Source organism: Salvelinus namaycush, chromosome 6, assembly GCF_016432855.1.
Source record: "Salvelinus namaycush isolate Seneca chromosome 6, SaNama_1.0, whole genome shotgun sequence".
NCBI classification, from domain to species: domain Eukaryota; kingdom Metazoa; phylum Chordata; class Actinopteri; order Salmoniformes; family Salmonidae; genus Salvelinus; species Salvelinus namaycush.
In genome coordinates this window covers 46,844,071-46,867,094 of record NC_052312.1, presented here as the reverse complement: position 1 = coordinate 46,867,094, position 23,024 = coordinate 46,844,071, and the positions used below count along the sequence as shown (strand labels likewise).

The 23,024-nt window shown below is 44.4% G+C and overlaps 1 protein-coding gene across 1 annotated transcript in view; it reads right to left on the bottom strand.

Moving 5' to 3' along the window:
* chchd3a (coiled-coil-helix-coiled-coil-helix domain containing 3a) overlaps positions 1-23,024 on the bottom strand; it is a 94,554-nt gene that overhangs the window by 14,323 nt on the left and 57,207 nt on the right. Inside the window, exons 6-7 of the mRNA XM_038996741.1 lie at positions 21,820-21,903; positions 3,503-3,573 (exon numbers count right to left, since the gene is read on the bottom strand). Of these exons, the coding sequence (XP_038852669.1) occupies positions 3,503-3,573; positions 21,820-21,903 (155 nt within the window). The remainder of the gene's footprint in view (positions 1-3,502; positions 3,574-21,819; positions 21,904-23,024) is intronic.

The window sequence follows — 23,024 nt, the reverse complement described above, 5'->3', positions numbered from 1 at the left end:
TTGTTGTCATTCAACCTGTAGATAGCAATACCCTAAAGTGTGTCATCTCAACCTGTAGATAGCAATACCCTAAAGTGTGTCATCTCAACCTGTAGATAGCAATACCCTAAAGAGTGTCATCTCAACCTGTAGATAGCAATACCCTAAAGAGTGTCATCTCAACCTGTAGATAGCAATACCCTAAAGGGTGTCATCTCAACCTGTAGATAGCAATACCCTAAAGGGTGTCATCTCAACCTGTAGATAGCAATACCCTAAAGGGTGTCATCTCAACCTGTAGATAGCAATACCCTAAAGGGTGTCATCTCAACCTGAAGATAGCAATACCCTAAAAGGGTGGTGTCTCTTCTCAACCTGAAGATAGCAATACCCTAAAAGGGTGGTGTATCTTCTCAACCTGAAGATAGCAATACCCTAAAAGGGTGGTGTCTCTTCTCAACCTGAAGATAGCAATACCCTAAAAGGGTGGTGTGTCTTCTCAACCTCTAACGGCTGTCTCACCCTCTGAATGCTAGGCTATGAAAAGCCATCTGACATTTACTCCTGAGGTACTGACCTGTTGCACCCTCTACAACCACTGTGATTATTATTTGACCCTGCTGGTAATCTATGAACGTTTGAACATCTTGAAGAACAATCTGGACTTAATGGCCATGTACTCTTATAATCTCCACCCCGCACAGCCAGATGAGGACTGGCCACCCCTCAGAGCCTGGTTCCTCTATAGGTTTCTTCCTAGGTTCCTTCCTTTCTAGGGAGTTTTTCCTAGCCACCGTGCTTCTACATCTGCATTGCTTGCAGTTTGGGGTTTTAGGCTGGGTCTCTGTATAAGCACTTTGTGACATCTACTGATGTAAAAAAGGGATTTATAAATACATTTGATTAGATTTTTGATTCGTATGATACTTGCGTGTGTGATTCATTATGTGTTTATCACAGGCGAGGGCTATTAACATGAATTGTGATGATGTGTGTCAGGACCTCAGGGCAGATTCATAGAAGCTGGGGAGAGGATGAAAACTGAGAAAGTATTAGTGGGAGCCAGGTGTGTGTGTGTGCGCAAAATGAGGTCACTTAGGTAGCGGCGTTCCGGTTGGGAGAGCTCATCATGCTCTGCCAGGAATACCGCTGGAACTGCAGGAAACAGCTGCACTACCCTACACACTGCAAACACGCACCTCTCTACAGGCATAATGTGTGCATAAACCACACAAACTAAAAAATTTACTCCTCCAGCAGGGTTCAAATATCCCAAAAGTGACATCCAAGCCTTCAGGCACTATTGTCAATTAATTTGATACCAATAGAGGCCAAACGCTTTCATGCAGGAGGCAACAGTGCTAGGCTATCAGTACAGTATCTACAGGGAAATATATTACTACAGTATTAGCAGGATATCAAACTACTCTTGACCAGAGCCTCAAATGTTATCGAACATTCTATTAATAAAGTCTGTGGGACCAGCGGGGAAATTAAGACGTTGGGCAGAAAGACATTTCTAACTTCATAAGCCCGATTATCATATCAAACCCATGTTAATTCAATCAATTATGTATATTCCTACTCTTTCCCATTTATCTCCAGGGCAGTTTCAACTTTCAGGAAATCAAAAGGCTCTGAGACTAAACATCTTGCCTTATTATTCCACTGAACGCCAGATACCATCTTATCTCTCTCGTTCACTCTCTGTCGTATCGCAATAACGTCCATAGGGACAACTCATAGAGACCTCTGTACGCTGCGCAATACTAAACAAGGTCTTTTCACACTAATACAGATCATGTACACACACACACACACACACGTGCGCGATGGCACCAAACACACCCAATGAAACTTGATTAGTGTCTACTAGCAGTAACCCTGTCCTCCCTCCCTGTCCTCCTGTAACACCAGACCCTCCCGCCATTTCATTAAACCACACACGCTCTCACATTCTCCCTCCCCAGCCCCTCTAATCCAATCACAGCCCTAGTAATGCACCTCCCGTAATCCAATCAACCAATCAGGGCGCTTGCCACTGAGACTCCACCATCACGTGACTTCGCTAGACATGTGTTAGCAGTTAGCGCGTTGTGTCGCTCTAATGATATTCCAGCAATGCATTTTCTTAATGCGATTTGGGAAGCCTCAACCCCAGCTCTACCCTAAGCTAAAGCGAACCCCAGCGGATGGCTAATCAGTTTCTAGCATTTTGCAGGGAGACAATGATCCTGGCGTTAGCGCCGGCTAATGACAGGCTAACACGATTAGCGCCCCCTTCCCAGACAGAGCCATGGGCTCTGGGCCCCGTTCGCCCCACCTCCTGTGGACTCCTCATCCACTTTGTTACATTACTATGGAGCCTAATGGTCCCTTATTAGGAGTTATGGAACAGCGATGGACTGGAAATGAGATGTTCTTTAGTTACATGTACGTGATGGTTAATAGGGTCTCTGTGAATCTCACGGACAACCTAACATACAGGAGGGCAAATTGCTAAAAGCACTGATGGACAAAGTTGTCTGACACATACAAAGGCATGTTTGTTGAAATATTTTAAAGGATTAGATGCTAGCAAAAAGCATAAGCTGACGCACACCCAAAATATGTTGTAGAGGTGCTGACTAACAAACTATAAGAAGACAGTCGCACACTAATTATACTCCCAAACATTTAATGGGTATAGCAACCAACGTTTCAGCACGCAGCGCCTTCCTCAGGGTGCTGAAAGCACCTTTGTTGTTGGAATGACTGTAAGCTGGTTATAGTCTGATAAAGCAGGTAAACTACCAATGATTGGTTCACAGGGACAACACATACTCTGTAACAGACACATGCGCACACACAGACACACACCATGGCAATCACTGCAGCCATTACACATCAGTGTACACCAGAGAGGGCTCCATTTGACCTGTAGCTATCAGTGAGCCACATCATCAACATGAGCTAATAGGGTAGGCTAATCTGGAGCTGATTGAAAGACATGGGTTAGTTAGCATGTGGCTAACGGCAGTACTCTCAGTGGACTGACGGGGCTTTTAAATGGTCACTAACAACACTGAAGGGTCGTGTACGCACCAAACGGAGAAAAAAACAAAACAAGGAGGGACAACCTGGACTTATCCAATTGGAACGGCTCATTGTAATTTTCTGATGCAAAATGTTCCGTTACGGTATGCTCTAATGAACAGGACCCTAATATCCAAACCGGACACAAAGACGACCCCTTTGGAAGTTGGTTAGATGTGCTTGCAGTGTGGCCTACTTTTAAACTGACAGAGTAACCTTGGAGATCTTGGAAGAAAAGCGGTACACTGTTAAAACCTTAATAGCCAACATCAGGTATTGAGCTCTTCATTGCCAACATTGGCCTTGAGGAGGAAGCATTTGAGATGAAAGCCTATTCATTCTGCAGTGAATGGAGATATTGTCGATGGGGGGTGTCTACAATCATTTATCCAGGATAACTTGATACACTTCTGGTAATTAAACACAATGACATGTGATTTTAACTTACTTGAACTTTGCGTTGATTCCGTCGGCAGCCTTGTGGTAGTTCTCTGTGGTCATCTTGTAGAACTGAGCACTCTGGAGGGAGGGAGAGAGGTGGGGAGAAAGATAGAAAGAGAAAACGTGAGGAAGAAAGAATGAGAGAGACAAATAAATGCCAAGTTAGAATCAGATTGGGCCTCTTACATAAAACAGTTTATTCCCATCATCCCTGGGCCTTTCAGGTGGCCTTTATTTGGCAAAAGGAAACACTCCAGCTGAGACAAGCCTTTTCCCCCTCACACACGCTTCCCAAATGGCACCCTATTCCACATATAGTGCCCCCGATACGCCCTGGTAAAATTTAGCGCACTATATAGGAAATAGGGTGGTATTTGTGACACACATTTGATAGGCATGTACCCTCCACTACTACACTAGCCCATTAAAACTTGATGGATGGGGATATTGAGGGAGCAACACCATTAAGTAGTTGTGCAGGGGTTTATTTTTATAATCTGGCTGTATTGTTGAGGGAGTGAGCTGTGTGATCGTTCAGTTTGACGTGTGTGTTCAAGAGTGTGTCTGTACAGTACCAGTCAAAAGTTGACACACCTACTCATTTGAGAGTTTCTTTATTTTTTTACTATTTTCTACATTGTAAAATGTGTTAAACAAATCCAAATATTTTTTTATTTGAGATTCTTCAAAAGTAGCCACCCTTTGCCTTGATGACCGCTTTGCACACTCTTGGCATTCTCTCAACCAGCTTCATGAGGTAGTCACCTGGAATGCATTTCAATGAACAGGTATGCCTTGTTAAAAGTTAATTTGTGGAATTTCTGTCTTAATGCGTTATAGCCAATCAGTTGTGTTGTGACAAGGTGGGGTTGGTATACAGAAGATAGCCCTATTTGATAAAAGACCAAGTCCATATTATGGCAAGAACAGCTCAAATAAGCAAAGAGAAATGTCCATCATTACTTTAAGACATGAAGGTCAGTCAATACGGAACATTTTAAGAATTTTGAAAGTTTCTTCAAGTGCAGTCGCAAAAACCATCAAGCGCTATGATGAAACTGGCTCTCATGAGGACCGCCACAGTAAAGGAAGACCCAGAGTTATCTTTGCTGCAGAGGATAAGTTCATTATTTACCAGCCTCAGAAACTGCAGCCCAAATAAACGCTTCAGAGTTCAAGTAACAGACATCTCAACAACAACTGTTCAGAGGAAATCTATATGGTCGAATTTCGGCAAAGAAACCATTACTAAAGGAAACCAATAAGAGAAGAGACATGCTTGGTCCAAGAAACACAAGCAATGGATATTAGACTAGTGGAAACCACCGTGTCTTTGTGAGATGCAGAGTAGGTGAACGGATGATCTCTGCATGTGGGGTTCCCACCGTGAAGCATGGAGATGGTGCTTTGCTGGTGACACTGTCAGTAATTTATTTAGAATTTAAGGCACACTTAACTAGCATGGCTACCACAGCATTCTGCAGCAATACGCCATCCCATCTGGTTTGCGCTTAGTGGGACTATCATTAATTTTTCAACAGGACAATGACACAACACACCTCCAGGCTGTATAAGGGCTATTTGACCAAGAAGGAGAGTGATGGAGTGCTGCATCAGATCACCCAACCTCATCCCAATTGAGATGGTTTGGGATGAGTTGGACCGCAGAGTGAAGGAAAAGCAGCCAACAAGTGCTCAGCATATGTGGGAAGTCCTTCAAAACAGTTAGAAAAGCATTCCAGGTGAAGCTGGTTGAGAGAATACCAAGAGTGCGTAAAGCTGTCATCAAGGCAAAGGGTGGCTACTTTGAAGAATCTAAAATATATTTTGAATTGTTAAACCCATATTTTTGGTTACTACATAATTCCCAATATTGTTATTTCATAGTTTTGATGTTTTCACTATTATTCTACAATAGTAAACACAAAGAAAACCCTTGAATTAGGTGTGTGCAAACTTTTGACTGGTACTGTATGTGTAAAGTGCTCTCCACTAATATTGGCAAACTTGGTAAATATGAGCAAAACTGCTGTGAAAAAATGTATTTGTTTATTCTCTTGGTCTTTTATTCGAAATATTCACAAAAATGTAACCTTTAATTAAAGTAAAATAATTGAAAGAAAAAATGTATTCTTATCATAAAACAAATATCTCAAATAAACACTACCGTTCAAAAGTTTGGGGCCACTTAGAAATGTCCTTGTTTTCCATGAAAACATACATGAAATGAGTTGCAAAATGAATAGGAAATATAGTCAAGACGTTGATAAGGATATAAATAATGATTTTTAATTGAAATAATAATTGTGTCCTTCAAATTTTGCTTCCAGCAATTACAGCCTTGCAGACCTTTGGCATGCTAGTTGTCAATTTGTTGAAGTAATCTGAAGAGATTTCACCCCATGCTTCCTGAAGCACCTCCCAAAGGTTGATAAACTCTTCTTACGTACCATATTTTTTACTTAACAAGGCAAGTCAGTTAAGAACAAATTCTTATTTACAATGATGGCTTTGGAACAGTGGGTTAACTGCCTTGTTCAGGGGCAGAACGACAGATTTTTTACTTTGTCAGCTTGGGGATTCGATCTAGAAATCTTTCGGTTACTGGCCCAACACTAACCACTAGGCTACCTGCCGCCCCATATGGTCAAGCTGCTCCCACAACAGTTCAATAGGGTTGAGATCCGGTGACTGTGCTGGCCACTCCATTATAGCCAGAATACCAGCTGACTGCTTCTTCCCTAAATAGTTATTGCATAGTTTGGAGCTGTGCTTTGGGTCATTGTCTTGTTGTAGGAGGAAATTGGCTCCAATTAAGCGCCGTCCACAGGGTATGGCATGGCGTTGCAAAATGGAGTGATAGCCTTCCTTCTTCAAGATCCCTTTTACTCTGTACAAATCTCCCACTTTACCACCACCAAAGCACTCCCAGACCACCACATTGCCTCCACCATGTTTGACAGATGGCATCAAGCACTCCTCCAGCATCTTTTCACTTTTTCTGCGTCCCATGAATGTTATTCTTTGCGATCAGAACACCTCAAACTTAGATTAGTCTGTCCATAACACTTTTTTTCCAATCTTCCTCTGTCCAGTGTCTGTTCTTTTGCCCATTTTAATCTTTTATTTTTATTGGCCAGTCAGAGATATGTCTCTTTCTTTGAAACTCTGCCTAGGAGGCCAGCATCCCAGATTCCCCTCTTCACTTTTGAAGTTGAGACTGGTGTTTTGCGGATACTATTTAATGAAGCTGCCAGTTGAGGACATGTGAGGCATCTGTTTCTCAAACTAGACACGTCCAACCACCTCTCCATTTACTGACGCCCCGTCCAACCACCTCTCCCTTTACTGACGCCCCGTCCAACCACCTCTCCCTTTACTGACGCCCCGTCCAACCACCTCTCCCTTTACTGACGCCCCGTCCAACCACCTCTCCCTTTACTGACGCCCCGTCCAACCACCTCTCCCTTTACTGACGCCCCGTCCAACCACCTCTCCCTTTACTGACGCCCCGTCCAACCACCTCTCCCTTTACTGACGCCCCGTCCAACCACCTCTCCCTTTACTGACGCCCCGTCCAACCACCTCTCCCTTTACTGACGCCCCGTCCAACCACCTCTCCCTTTACTGACGCCCCGTCCAACCACCTCTCCCTTTACTGACGCCCCGTCCAACCACCTCTCCCTTTAATGACGCCCCGTCCAACCACCTCTCCCTTTACTGACGCCCCGTCCAACCAACTCTCCCTTTACTGACGCCCCGTCCAACCAACTCTCCCTTTACTGACGCCCCGTCCAACCACCTCTCCCTTTACTGAAGCCCCGTCCAATCACCTCTCACCAATAATCTCTCACTTTACTAGCAAATCTTCCAATTAAAGTAACCAACTGAGTTGTGTCAGACCGGCTAAGAGTTCTACGTGAATGGCATGACTAGAACTTTACCAGTATGTTTGAGATTTAACCAACGTTAGTGCAGACTATCCAGTCAGGGAACCATCAGTGGCAGTATCCTCAATGTCACTGACATTAAGACTAGGATTTAACCAGTGTGTTTGTCTGTGTGTGTGTGTGTGTGTAACAGCGGTTGCTAGAATGTGGTGTTGGTCTCTGTGTTGAATACTAAGTGACTAATAATAATAATAATAATAATACCTGGATAAATCGCAGCGCTGCCACTAATCAGAACCCTAATCCATCAGGAAGCACAAACGGCCAGTGATTGCAGGGCCAGCGGGTGCACACACACACACACACAGAAAGACAGAAAAAAAGCAGACAAACGCCTACAGCCTGTGCAAGGAGACAGAGTGGGAGACAGAGTAGCAGACAGTGTAATTTGTGAGGCTGTTGTGTGTGATTAACGAGTGGGGCTCAAATTGTGATTTCCTGCTGTCCTCCTAACTGATTTAGAGTGCAGCAGAGCCCCTCAATCAGTAGGAACGATAGGACCTGACCACCCTCGGGTTGATTTGGGTGTAACACTTCACCAACCCCAAAATCTACTATGTTGGGAGAAAAATACCTCTATTATGATTCAGGACCAATTGGGCTTGATTGGTGTAACACTAAACAGAAATAAGCAGTCTATTTTAGAATAGCCTGCTTCTCGTGGTTTCTAAGCTATAATTCAGTCCTTTTTGGCCTGCAAAACAGACTTCCTGGACTGTTCACAGAGCACCCTCATCCTTTTGATTTCTATTTACATGCACGGGAGAGCTTTACCTTGTCTGGTGGTAAATAATGCCGGTGGGGGTGTCATAGACAAATGAAGTCATTATGGCTAATGCACTCAGGTGATACAGAGAGGATAGAGAAGAGTAAGGAACAGAACCGGTGTGTCCAATTAAAAAGCCCTCTCCACCATTTTTAATGAGCAAAACAAAAGAGCTTCGTTAATGGTTATCGGTTCCCTGGCAGGGAGGCGAGGGGAGGACCCCGCTGCGTTGGACGGCCCAGCGGCTTGTTACTAAAGGAATGACTAGAGGGAGCGTCACCATATAAAACCCTGAGACTGGCAAACATGGGGACTGACATGGGGAAACATGGCGGCCTGTTGAGTCCATCCCTCTAACATCCTAGGGACGGCGGGAGGCACCGCGGAGACATGATAGACGGCTAGCTCTGCTATGGTGAATTAAGGACTCAGAGAGAAAACTTCACGAGTTGATGAGCTTGTTACACCGTCAGCCGCTGTAACACCGTCAGCCGCTGTAACACCGTCAGCCGCTGTAACACCGTCAGCCGCTGTAACACCGTCAGCCGCTGTAACTTTTCTTAGCCACGTGCTTCTACATCTGCATTGCTTGCTGTTTGGAGTTTTGGCTGGGTTTTTGTATAAGCACTTTATTACATCGGCTGATATAACAAGGGCTTTATAAATACGTTTGATTGATTGACTGATTGTTACACTGTCAGCCATTGTTACACTGTGTCATGACGTTGCCTGCTTGGGTATAGCAAACCCCATCCCCCTCTCCCTGCCTCTCCCTTTCCTCCTTCAACCCATGCTGTGATCACAGAGAGACGTCGTAAATTCCTGAGAATCTCCTCATGGCCAAACAGTATTAGAAGAGAGGGTCAACTTTCAGGACAAAGGAATTTTCTTCCACCTCACAGAACTTGAGGTACGAACATATTTCATGTTCCTGCAAAAGTATAAAAGCTCGGTGAAGATCCCAGCTATTAACATGTCCATTTTTCCCCATGTGGGAAACTCATGAGAGACTGTGGGACTACATTACCATACCGCTGTTTATATAATAACCTCAGATATGAGGTTTACATCTGTTTGTTGTATAAAATGAATGTATGATACTGTTTGTATAATTGTGTAATATGATTTTGGACTGTTTAATGAAGAAAAATACAAATTTTGTATTTGAACTAAATCCAAGGACCGCCCCTGAGCCCAGTTAGGGTCAGACATCCAAGGACAGCCCCTTCCTGCTATCCGAATAAAAGCCAACTCTGAGAAATTATCATTAGACCATGTTTTTCTCCATATGGGGAGAACGAAGGTTAAGTACCATTGCTGAATCTTTAACCATACCACGTGGTTAAACTCTTAGACAAATAAGAACAAGTCTTTGATATTGACTACTAGTCTGCAGCTAGGAATTCGGTATCATTGAACGCGAAGAAAGACAACCGCCGAAACATCCATTCTATAACGAATGTCACTCTGAACTATCCACAATAACCGAGACAGAAGGAACTCCAACCAAAACTAACTTCTCTCCAACGATCAAGACGACACACAATGAGCGTAAATATATATATATTGATTGCAATTGTTCCCGAATGAGTGAGCGTTCATGTGTAAAGGATTAGCATGTCAATTGTTATAATTATGAACTCTGTAGTGACTTCTTGGTCGAACGCCAAATTTTCTTTGTCTAACAGCCGCCATGCCGGTTCAGCCCACTAGGGCATATTTCTCCCATCATTTCATGTAACCATTTTTAAGTTTGTTTGTTTGTTTATGCATTTCTGTGAATTAATTAGTTAGTAATAAATAAATGATTTAAGACAATTGATGTATGGATGACTCATAGTGAAGACTGGGTTCGTGCAGATAACCAACAATTTACGACGTTTGGAATGAGACTAACGTGAGGTAAAATAAATAAATCATTAATCAGAAGACTATTGATCAGATATGAAAATATCTGAAAGGTTATATTGGGAAATTATAACTTTGTAATCTGACTACTTTCCCTGGTGCTCCCAAATTCATAGTTAATTAGTTATGTTACAACTCAGTTGATCACGTAATTCCTAATTACAGGAATCTTTGATAAAAACTATAAGTCTTCAATTTAATGATAGCAAAGACACGACAACTGTTAGCCATTTCACATCAAAAGGGATACATCAGGGACATGTGTATGGAAGTTGGCTCCTAGGTTGATCTGAATGCAGAACTTTTCTTTATGTCAGGTTAAGCCCTATGCATGTGTGTGTAGGCATGCATGTGTTAGACTACAGTACTTGTATCTCTCACAGTCTCTGAGGGTCAGTGTGTGTGTGTGTGTGTGTGTGTGTGTGTGTGTGTGTGTGTGTGTGTGTGTGTGTGTGTGTGTGTGTGTGTGTGTGTGTGTGTGTGTGTGTGTGTGTACAGCTCCTGCTGCATCGTCCTATCTGCTGATAATGCTACAGTAATTAAATGAGAAAGGAGAGAGCGAGAGAGAGAAACACACACACACGCCTGGCTCCCGCTGCTACACGCCGTGACTGAAGGACCTGACTGATAATGTCCCCACTATACTTCTACTGCAGAGTCCTAATAATGTCACTTCTCTCACTGTGACTTATGGCTGCCAACAACCCATCAACTGGAGCTGGCCTACTGAGTGATCTTGTTGACTTGACTGGTTAAGGGAACGTCCTGGCCTACTGTGTGATCTTGTTGACTTGACCGGTTAAGGGAAGGTCCTGGCCTACTGTGTGATCTTGTTGACTTGACCGGTTAAGGGAAGGTCCTGGCCCACTGTGTGATCTTGTTGACTTGACCGGTTAAGGGAACGTCCTGGCCCACTGTGTGATCTTGTTGACTTGACCGGTTAAGGGAACGTCCTGGCCTACTGTGTGATCTTGTTGACTTGACCGGTTAAGGGAACGTCCTGGCCTACTGTGTGATCTTGTTGACTTGACCGGTTAAGGGAACGTCCTGGCCCACTGTGTGATCTTGTTGACTTGACCGGTTAAGGGAACGTCCTGGCCCACTGAGTGATCTTGTTGACTTGACCGGTTAAGGGAACGTCCTGGCCCACTGTGTGATCTTGTTGACTTGACCGGTTAAGGGAACGTCCTGGCCCACTGTGTGATCTTGTTGACTTGACCGGTTAAGGGAACGTCCTGGCCCACTGTGTGATCTTGTTGACTTGACCGGTTAAGGGAACGTCCTGGCCCACTGTGTGATCTTGTTGACTTGACCGGTTAAGGGAACGTCCTGGCCTACTGTGTGAACTTGTTGACTTGACCGGTCAAGGGAACGTCCTGGCCTACTGTGTGAACTTGTTGACTTGACCGGTTAAGTGAACGTCCTGGCCTACTGTGTGATCTTGTTGACTTGACCGGTTAAGGGAACGTCCTGGCCTACTGTGTGATCTTGTTGACTTGACCGGTTAAGGGAACGTCCTGGCCTACTGTGTGATCTTGTTGACTTGACCGGTTAAGGGAACGTCCTGGCCTACTGTGTGATCTTGTTGACTTGACCGGTTAAGGGAACGTCCTGGCCTACTGAGTGATCTTGTTGACTTGACCGGTTAAGGGAAGGTCCTGGCCTACTGTGTGATCTTGTTGACTTGACCGGTTAAGGGAACGTCCTGGCCCACTGTGTGATCTTGTTGACTTGACCGGTTAAGGGAACGTCCTGGCCCACTGTGTGATCTTGTTGACTTGACCGGTTAAGGGAACGTCCTGGCCTACTGTGTGAACTTGTTGACTTGACCGGTTAAGGGAACGTCCTGGCCTACTGTGTGATCTTGTTGACTTGACCGGTCAAGGGAACGTCCTGGCCTACTGTGTGATCTTGTTGACTTGACCGGTCAAGGGAACGTCCTGGCCTACTGTGTGATCTTGTTGACTTGACCGGTTAAGGGAACGTCCTGGCCTACTGTGTGATCTTGTTGACTTGACCGGTTAAGGGAACGTCCTGGCCTACTGAGTGATCTTGTTGACTTGACCGGTCAAGGGAACGTCCTGGCCTACTGTGTGATCTTGTTGACTTGACCGGTCAAGGGAACGTCCTGGCCTACTGTGTGAACTTGTTGACTTGACCGGTTAAGGGAACGTCCTGGCCTACTGTGTGATCTTGTTGACTTGACCGGTCAAGGGAACGTCCTGGCCTACTGTGTGATCTTGTTGACTTGACCGGTCAAGGGAACGTCCTGGCCTACTGTGTGATCTTGTTGACTTGACCGGTTAAGGGAACGTCCTGGCCTACTGTGTGATCTTGTTGACTTGACCGGTTAAGGGAACGTCCTGGCCTACTGAGTGATCTTGTTGACTTGACCGGTCAAGGGAACGTCCTGGCCTACTGTGTGATCTTGTTGACTTGACCGGTCAAGGGAACGTCCTGGCCTACTGTGTGATCTTGTTGACTTGACCGGTTAAGGGAACGTCCTGGCCTACTGTGTGATCTTGTTGACTTGACCGGTTAAGGGAACGTCCTGGACCACTGTGTGATCTTGTTGACTTGACCGGTTAAGGGAACGTCCTGGCCTACTGTGTGATCTTGTTGACTTGACCGGTTAAGGGAACGTCCTGGCCCACTGTGTGATCTTGTTGACTTGACCGGTTAAGGGAACGTCCTGGCCTACTGTGTGATCTTGTTGACTTGACCGGTTAAGGGAACGTCCTGGCCTACTGTGTGATCTTGTTGACTTGACCGGTTAAGGGAACGTCCTGGCCCACTGTGTGATCTTGTTGACTTGACCGGTTAAGGGAACGTCCTGGCCTACTGTGTGAACTTGTTGACTTGACCGGTTAAGGGAACGTCCTGGCCTACTGTGTGATCTTGTTGACTTGACCGGTTAAGGGAACGTCCTGGCCTACTGTGTGATCTTGTTGACTTGACCGGTTAAGGGAACGTCCTGGCCCACTGTGTGATCTTGTTGACTTGACCGGTTAAGGGAACGTCCTGGCCTACTGTGTGATCTTGTTGACTTGACCGGTTAAGGGAACGTCCTGGCCCACTGTGTGATCTTGTTGACTTGACCGGTTAAGGGAAGGTCCTGGCCTACTGTGTGATCTTGTTGACTTGACCGGTTAAGGGAACGTCCTGGCCCACTGTGTGATCTTGTTGACTTGACCGGTTAAGGGAACGTCCTGGCCTACTGTGTGATCTTGTTGACTTGACCGGTCAAGGGAACGTCCTGGCCTACTGTGTGAACTTGTTGACTTGACCGGTTAAGTGAACTGGGATTGATACAAACTTGTTTTGAAGAAGTTCCTATTATGTGATGTTTTAGACAAGTTATTCAGATCCACTTGTGTTTTGGATCAGAGTGGCTGCTATTTAACTAATATGCAATGTGTTCACATCTAAAATGGTTTAGTTAGGGGAGTGGAGGGTAAAAAGTAACTAGAGCTCCTGTTGCTGAGAAGGACCAGCCAATGGACCAGACCAGCCAATGTTTAAGACCACACCACCGATTCCAGCAGGTAACACACCTTGTTTCTCTGTTGTCATTCGTTCCACATACATTTTAAAAGTCCTTTAAATCCTTTGGTCTAGTCGCTACACTGCCTGAGTCTCAGTATGATGCAGACTCAAAGAAGGCTGCGCGTCAGTGAAAAGTAAAGACACATTGTCATGCCACGACTACAGATACTTCTGCTCCCAGAAAAAGTATTGATCAGGCGGTGAATAGGAGCCATTACTGAGACTAAACACTCCATCTCTGTATCTCTTTCCCTTTCATACAGGAGTTTTACTTTACTTGAAGGACTGTGAGGTGGCAATTGTAACGGTGATTGTCCCCCCAATGCGGGGCGAGAGGAAAATCCAATTCCATCAATAGAGATGGACTAGAGCGAGCAAAAGAGATGAACATGAAGAAGAAAAACGTGAGAAGAGAGAGAAAGAAAAACGAATGAGAGGCTCATTCTCAACACGGGGAACAAAACTGAAAAACAGGGAAAGAAAAAGAGAAAAAAACACATGAAGTGCAGATTGTTAAATATGAGATTGTTTTACAGCAGATATTGAGTGAAAATGTAATCGATATATATATTGTTTTCAGAGTCAATTTGGCCGCTGTGGCCAATGAGCACAGCCATGGTGCGCTGAGCTGTCCAGGCCCTGGTGATGGCCTGTCACTAGGAACCCTCTGATGAATGGCTGTGTTGAATTGAAAGAGACATGTAATATATATCAGACTTTTATTCTCTCTGTGTGTGTTTGGTTCGGAGGGTGTGTGTGTGTGTGTGTGTGTGTGTGTGTGTGTGTGTGTACGGGAGAGAGAAAGAGGGATGCTATGAGCAGCCAGGCGAGAGAAAGAGAGAAAGAAAGAGAGAGAGCGAGAGAGAGAAGGGTATAGTGAGAGAGGGCTAAAGGTTATGACAGAAGAATATGAGCGAGTGACAGAGACAGCAGGAGAGAGGGAGATGAAAGAGGTAGGAGACCAAGACAGAGAAAAGGACCGAGCTGGACAGAGGTGGGAAAGGAAGAATAGAGAGGCTGTTTAGAAGATTCTAACCAACAGCAACTCCAGCAGTTTCCCTGAGCGATTTCACAGCAAGACAACATGCAATACACCCGCCATTGATCCACAAGTCACACACAGAATAACACAAACTCTCATAACAACACACACAAACACAGATAATACACTCCTTTGTTTTTCTGACAGTTCTAGTCTAATGTGCCACCATTTCAATGACCTTGAAATAAAAGACCCCCAATGAAGCTATCCAATAAATGAACCACAACCAGCATGTATGCTGCTTGTGCAGTGCCTTCAGGAAGTATTCACACCCCTCGACCTCTCCCACATTTTGTTGTGTTACTGCCAGAATTTTAAATTGATTAAATTGAGATTTTTTTCCTCACAGTACCCTATACTATCAAAGCAGAAATATTCTTTTTGATTTTTTAAATAAATTAATAAATAAGGTCTTGAGTCAATAAGTATTCAACTCCTTTGTTATGGCAAACCTAAATAAGCTCAGGGGTAAAAATTTACTTAACAAGTCACATAATAAGTTGCATGGAATCACTCTGTGTGTAAAAATTGTTTAACAATTTTTGAATGACTTCCTCATCTTTATACCCCACACATTCAATTATCTGTAAGGTCCCTCAGTTGAGCTGTGAATTTCAAACACAGATTCAACCACAAACACCAGGGAGGTTTTCCAATGCCTCGCAAATAAGGGCACCTATTGGTAGATGGGTAAAAGAAAATCTAATAATCAGACATTGAATATCCCTTTAAGAATGGTGAAGTTATTAATTACACTTTGGATGGTGTATCAATACAACCTTCCGGAAAGGAAGGAAACCGCTCAGGGATTTCACCATGAGGCTAAATGGTGACTTTAAAACAGTTACAGAGTTTAAAGGCTGTGATAGGAGACAACTATGGATGGATCAACAACATTGTAGTTACTCCACAATACTAACCAAATGACAGAGTGAAAAGAAGAAAGCCTGTACAGATTTTTTTTTAAATCACTGAGTAACACTTCATATTTTCAAGCATGGTGGTGACTGCATCATATTATGGGTGTGCTCGTCATCGGCAAGGACTAGGGAGTTTTCCAACAGACATTGGGAGACAAATTCACCTTTCAGCAAGACAATAACCTAAAACACAAGGCCAAATATGCACTGGAGTTGATTACGAAGACGACATTGAATGTTCCTGAGTGGCCTAGTTACAGTTTTAGCTTAAATCAGCTTGAAAATCTATGGCAAGACTTGAAAATGTCTCAGCTGGTAGAGCATGGCACTTACAACGCCAGGTGTGGGTTTGATTCCCACGGGGCACCAGTATGAACAAGGAAGGACATGTCTGCCCTCACTACTGTCTCTCTGGGACAGACTGTCTGCTAAAATGACTCAAATCAACAACCAACTTGACAGAGCTTCAAGAATGTGTAAATATGGTACAATCCAGGTGTGCAAAGCTCCTCGACATACCCAGCAAGACTCACAGCTGTAATCACTGCCAAAGGTGATTCTAACATGCATTGACTCAGGGGGTTGAATACTTATCTAATGAAGAGGGGGTTTAATTTATCATAAATGTTTTACAAATGTTAGAATTATTCTTCCACTTGGACAATGCAGAGTATTTTTTGTAAAATGTTGAATAGAAAATGACAATTAAATCCCAATTTGTAACAACAAAACATAGTAAAAGTCAAGGGGTGTGAATACTTTCTGAAGGCTCTGTTTGTGACAGGTTCGTTAAATGGAAGCAAGCATTTGGGGCCGGTGGCATTGATCATATCTATCACATTAATACTGTTCTATAAATGTATAGGACCGAAGCTCACTGGTGTTCAGCACATGCACTCCCCTGTCCCCTCTTCTCCCTCCAGCCCACTTTCACTCCCTATCCACCCTCTCCCTACCTCTCTTTTACCCTCCTCCCTCTCCCCGTCTCCCTCTCATGACGTGTAAAGATGATTTGTTGTCATAGTGTGGGGATATTGAGCTGGGACCATATAGCTGATGGATGACCACCTGTCAGGTCAATAAGAGCTTACGTTAGTAGTAGCACTAGTCTCAGATCAGTTCTATGATCACAGCTCCCACTGGATCCTACACACAGCAGCATGGCACCAACTGTTCTCCAGTCAGCTGTATTTCTCATGAATTTCATCAACTCATCTCTGCTCATGTCTTTGTGCCATCAGCATTGCTGCCTTTACTGTGTACTAGTCTTATAGTAATCTAACCAAACATTATTCCAATGTTTTCAATCAAACATTGTACCAGATAAGGAGTCCACAATGGCTTTAAAAAAAAGCTAAATACATTTCTTCTGTAGTCACTGTGAAAATGTCTTCCTCCCTAACAGTTTAATTCTGTTTTCTCTTATTCCTACGAGTATCATCACATGGACATGGGCCTATAGTATATCTAACTACTGGTTTATTATGTTGTTGCTATAGTATATCTAACTACTGGTTTATTATGTTGTTGCTATAGTATATCTAACTAAAGGTTTATTATGTTGTTACTATAGTATATCTAACTACAGGTTTATTATGTTGTTGCTATAGTATATCTAACTACAGGTGTATTATGTTGTTGCTATAGTATATCTAACTACAGGTTTATTATGTTGTTGCTATAGTATTTCTAACTAGTGGTTTATTATGTTGTTACTATAGTATTTGTAACTAGTGGTTTATTATGTTGTTACTATAGTATTTCTAACTACATGTGTAATATGTTGTTGCTATAGTATATCTAACTACAGGTTTATTATGTTGTTGCTATGGTATTTCTAACTAGTGGTTTATTATGTTGTTACTATAGTATTTGTAACTAGTGGTTTATTATGTTGTTGCTATAGTATTTCTAACTACATGTGTAATATGTTGTTGCTATAGTATATCTAACTACAGGTTTATTATGTTGTTGCTACAGTATTTCTAACTACAGGTTTAATATTCTGTTACTATAGTATATCTAACTACAGGTTTATTATGTTGTTGCTAGTGTTTCCAAGGGAGAGAGGTTACAGGTGAAAACAGTGTTGATATTGATCTGCTATTCTTTGTTAATGATTTATTGATGGCCAGACTTGTCAAGCATCATTAAATAAGACCTCCTCTCCACTCTACTACTTCACAGAGACACTACCATACTCCAAGTAACTGTCAACTGTCCCAACTCTCCATAGGACCAGGACTTTTCATATGTACGTGATCTGCCCAGGAACAACACCTGGCCCTAGCATTTGGTAAACAAATAGTTTGACCACCAACTCCTTTAGGGTTGTCTTTGGGTGCTGTGAGGGTGTTGGTACATTCAAATTGTTGCTCTATTCTTTCCCAGCTTGAAGAGATGTCTTATGGAGTTTAGTGAGCTTGTCGGTAGGGAGGCAAATCTTTTAGCAGACAAAGTGTTTGACCCCTGTTCCCACCACTACGATGCGGATTGTGTGTGTGCGTGCATGTGTGGGCTTTCTTATTCATTAGAGTGCATATCTGACTTAAATCAGTATGACATTGTACATAAGGAGACAAACCGTTTGGACCCCTATTCCCTTCATTAGGACACTAACCCAACTGGGAACAGCGTGAAGACTAATAGATTTTAGGGGACAAACTTATACAAAGCAAAGTATTAGACCTCTCCTCCCTATCTAGAGGGGACAACACATTGGGAAACAGCTTGGGGGTGTCAGTTTAAGTGGACTAAACAAGGTATTTGACCCCTCATACCTTCCCTAAAGGACATATCTGACTGAGAACAGCAGCATGGTCTGTCTGTACGGGCCACATCTCACACTGTGTGTACGGTGTGTCTCTCTCTCTGTGTGTGATTTGACCTCTCATCTTTAGCTGGAGGGGGAGAAAAGAGCGCGAGATCCCACTGGCAGCAGCGTGAGGTTTCCACTTTGAGGACGGACACCAAGGCCAGTTGGACAGCAGTGGCAGAGCAAAAGGGAGAGAAAGTGTTAAGATGTTTCCCCTCATCTTTAGTCTGATAACACCGTAGAGGCTTATGGTGTAGAGCGAGAGGAGGGAGCGAGGGAGGGAGCGAGGACGCAGAGCTGCAGAGAAAACTGTTTCTCTATCAAACATTCCCTCAGGCAGCAGAGATGGTGTGAGGTGTGATGCAGACTCCGTATGGTGTAGTGTGTTACAGTGTAATGCTGAGTGGAGTGAAACAAGCTGTTTTAAGTAGGGTGTATGCTGATGAGATATAATGTGCTGTATAGAGCACTACTGGATAACGTGCTGTGTAGTGGGCTGTATAGAGCACTACTGGATAATGTGCTGTGTAGTGGGCTGTATAGAGCACTACTGGATAACGTGCTGTGTAGTGGGCTGTATAGAACACTACTGGATAATGTGCTGTGTAGTGGGCTGTATAGAGCACTACTGGATAACGTGCTGTGTAGTGGGCGGTATAGAGCACTACTGGATAACGTGCTGTGTAGTGGGCTGTATAAAGCACTACTGGATAATGTGCTGTGTAGTGGGCTGTATAAAGCACTACTGGATAACGTGCTGTGTAGTGGGCTGTATAAAGCACTACTGGATAATGTGCTGTGTAGTGGGCTGTATAAAGCACTACTGGATAATGTGCTGTGTAGTGGGCTGTATAAAGCACTACTGTATAACGTGCTGTGTAGTGGGCTGTATAGAGCACTACTGGATAATGTGCTGTGTAGTGGGCTGTATAGAGCACTACTAGATAATGTGCTGTGTAGTGGGCTGTATAGAGCACTACTGGATAACGTGCTGTGTAGTGGGCTGTATAGAGCACTACTGGATAACGTGCTGTGTAGTGGGCTGTATAGAGCACTACTGGATAATGTGCTGTGTAGTGGGCTGTATAAAGCACTACTGGATAATGTGCTGTGTAGTGGGCTGTATAGAGCACTACTGTATAATGTGCTGTGTAGTGGGCTGTATAGAGCACTACTGGATAATGTGCTGTGTAGTGGGCTGTATAAAGCACTACTGTATAATGTGCTGTGTAGTGGGCTGTATAAAGCACTACTGTATAATGTGCTGTGTAGTGGGCTGTATAAAGCACTACTGGATAACGTGCTGTGTAGTGGGCTGTATAGAGCACTACTGGATAACGTGCTGTGTAGTGGGCTGTATAGAGCACTACTGGATAACGTGCTGTGTAGTGGGCTGTATAGAGCACTACTGGATAACGTGCTGTGTAGTGGGCTGTATAGAGCACTACTGGATAACGTGCTGTGTAGTGGGCTGTATAGAGCACTACTGGATAATGTGCTGTGTAGTGGGCTGTATAAAGCACTACTGGATAATGTGCTGTGTAGTGGGCTGTATAAAGCACTACTGGATAACGTGCTGTGTAGTGGGCTGTATAAAGCACTACTGGATAACGTGCTGTGTAGTGGGCTGTATAAAGCACTACTGGATAACGTGCTGTGTAGTGGGCTGTATAAAGCACTACTGGATAATGTGCTGTGTAGTGGGCTGTATAAAGCACTACTGTATAATGTGCTGTGTAGTGGGCTGTATAAAGCACTACTGTATAATGTGCTGTGTAGTGGGCTGTATAGAGCACTACTGTATAACGTGCTGTGTAGTGGGCTGTATAGAGCACTACTGGATAACGTGCTGTGTAGTGGGCTGTATAGAGCACTACTGGATAACGTGCTGTGTAGTGGGCTGTATAGAGCACTACTGGATAACGTGCTGTGTAGTGGGCTGTATAAAGCACTACTGGATAACGTGCTGTGTAGTGGGCTGTATAAAGCACTACTGGATAATGTGCTGTGTAGTGGGCTGTATAAAGCACTACTGTATAATGTGCTGTGTAGTGGGCTGTATAAAGCACTACTGTATAATGTGCTGTGTAGTGGGCTGTATAGAGCACTACTGTATAATGTGCTGTGTAGTGGGCTGTATAGAGCACTACTGGATAACGTGCTGTGTAGTGGGCTGTATAGAGCACTACTGGATAACGTGCTGTGTAGTGGGCTGTATAGAGCACTACTGGATAACGTGCTGTGTAGTGGGCTGTATAGAGCACTACTGGATAACGTGCTGTGTAGTGGGCTGTATAAAGCACTACTGGATAACGTGCTGTGTAGTGGGCTGTATAGAGCACTACTGGATAACGTGCTGTGTAGTGGGCTGTATAGAGCACTACTGGATAACGTGCTGTGTAGTGGGCTGTATAAAGCACTACTGGATAACGTGCTGTGTAGTGGGCTGTATAGAGCACTATTGGATAACGTGCTGTGTAGTGGGCTGTATAGAGCACTACTGGATAATGTGCTGTGTAGTGGGCTGTATAAAGCACTACTGGATAATGTGCTGTGTAGTGGGCTGTATAAAGCACTACTGGATAACGTGCTGTGTAGTGGGCTGTATAAAGCACTACTGGATAACGTGCTGTGTAGTGGGCTGTATAAAGCACTACTGGATAACGTGCTGTGTAGTGGGCTGTATAGAGCACTACTGGATAATGTGCTGTGTAGTGGGCTGTATAGAGCACTACTGTATAATGTGCTGTGTAGTGGGCTGTATAGAGCACTACTGGATAATGTGCTGTGTAGTGGGCTGTATAAAGCACTACTGTATAATGTGCTGTGTAGTGGGCTGTATAGAGCACTACTGGATAACGTGCTGTGTAGTGGGCTGTATAAAGCACTACTGGATAACGTGTTGTGTAGTGGGCTGTATAGAGCACTACTGGATAACGTGCTGTGTAGTGGGCTGTATAGAGCACTACTGTATAATGTGCTGTGTAGTGGGCTGTATAAAGCACTACTGGATAACGTGCTGTGTAGTGGGCTGTATAGAGCACTACTGGATAACGTGCTGTGTAGTGGGCTGTATAAAGCACTACTGGATAACGTGCTGTGTAGTGGGCTGTATAGAGCACTACTGGATAACGTGCTGTGTAGTGGGCTGTATAAAGCACTACTGGATAACGTGCTGTGTAGTGGGCTGTATAGAGCACTACTGGATAACGTGCTGTGTAGTGGGCTGTATAGAACACTACTGGATAATGTGCTGCGTAGTGGGCTGTATAGAGCACTACTGTATAATGTGCTGCGTAGTGGGCTGTATAGAACACTACTGTATAATGTGCTGTGTAGTGTACTAAGTAGTATGCTGGGTGATAGTGTTCCCTTACCCTGTCCTCCAGCCTGGCAACCTGTTCCCTGTAGAAGGCATCCTGTTTCTTCAGTTCCTGGTCTCTGAGCTCCAGCTGCTTGGCCTACACACACGAAAGAGAGAGGAGAGAAGAGAGAGGAGAGAGATGGGAGAGGAGAGAGATCAGAGGAGAGAGGAGGAGAGAGAGGGGAGAAGAGGAGAGAAGAGGAGAGAGGAGGAGAGAGAGAGGAGAGAGAAGAGAAGAGAGATCAGAGGAGAGAGGAGAGAGAGAAGAGGAAAGAGGGGAGAGGAGAGAGATCAGAGGAGAGAGGAGAGAGAGAAGAGGAGAGAGAGGGGAGGAGAGGAGAGAGGAGGAGAGAGAGGGGAGAGGAGAGAAGAGAGATCAGAGGAGAGAGAGAAGAGGAGAGAGAGGGGAGAGGAGAGAGATCAGAGGAGAGAGGAGGAGAGAAAGGAGAGAGAGGGGAGAGGAGAGAAGAGAGATCAGAGGAGAGAGGAGAGAGAGGAGGAGAGAGAGGGGAGAGGAGAGAGAGAAGAGGAGAGAGGAGGAGAGAGAAGAGAGGAGACATTACTAGAGCATTCAGTCAACCATGGACACAGAAGAGACACAGGACACACTCGGGATAACTCAGTCAACAGCAGTTACAGGGGATACAGAACACAAAAAATGGACAACACACTTTCCATTACCAGAGCCATGAGTGGATGTGGACGTGGGGTATTGGGGCATGGGTTATTGGGAAGTGATGGGGGATGCCAAGAGACAGCCTTCTCACTCATTGCCTTCTGCTACTTTCAAGGACATCGGTGTGTGTGTGTGTGTGTGTGTGTGTGTGTGTGTGTGTGTGTAGCCACACTGCAGTCTGACAGGGGAGATAGCATCAGACCAGGACAATGGAAGGCCTGCTCTCTTTATTTATGACCCTGTGATACCAGTACTGCTCTTTTCTACAGTGACCTTCAATAAACACCCATCTGACTCCAGCTGATCTCCCCTATGATACAAGACTGTCAGCTCTGAGGAAATCAACCTCAAAGCCTACACAAGACCCTATACAGAGGGAGAGAGAGAGAGAGAGAAAGATGGGGTGTGAGAGAGAGAGAGAGAGAGAGAGAGAGATGGGGTGCGACAGAGAGAGATGGGGTGCGACAGAGAGAGATGGGGGGGCGAGCGAGAGAGAGAGATGGTGTGCAAGAGAGAGAGCGAGATGGGAGGCGAGAAAGAGA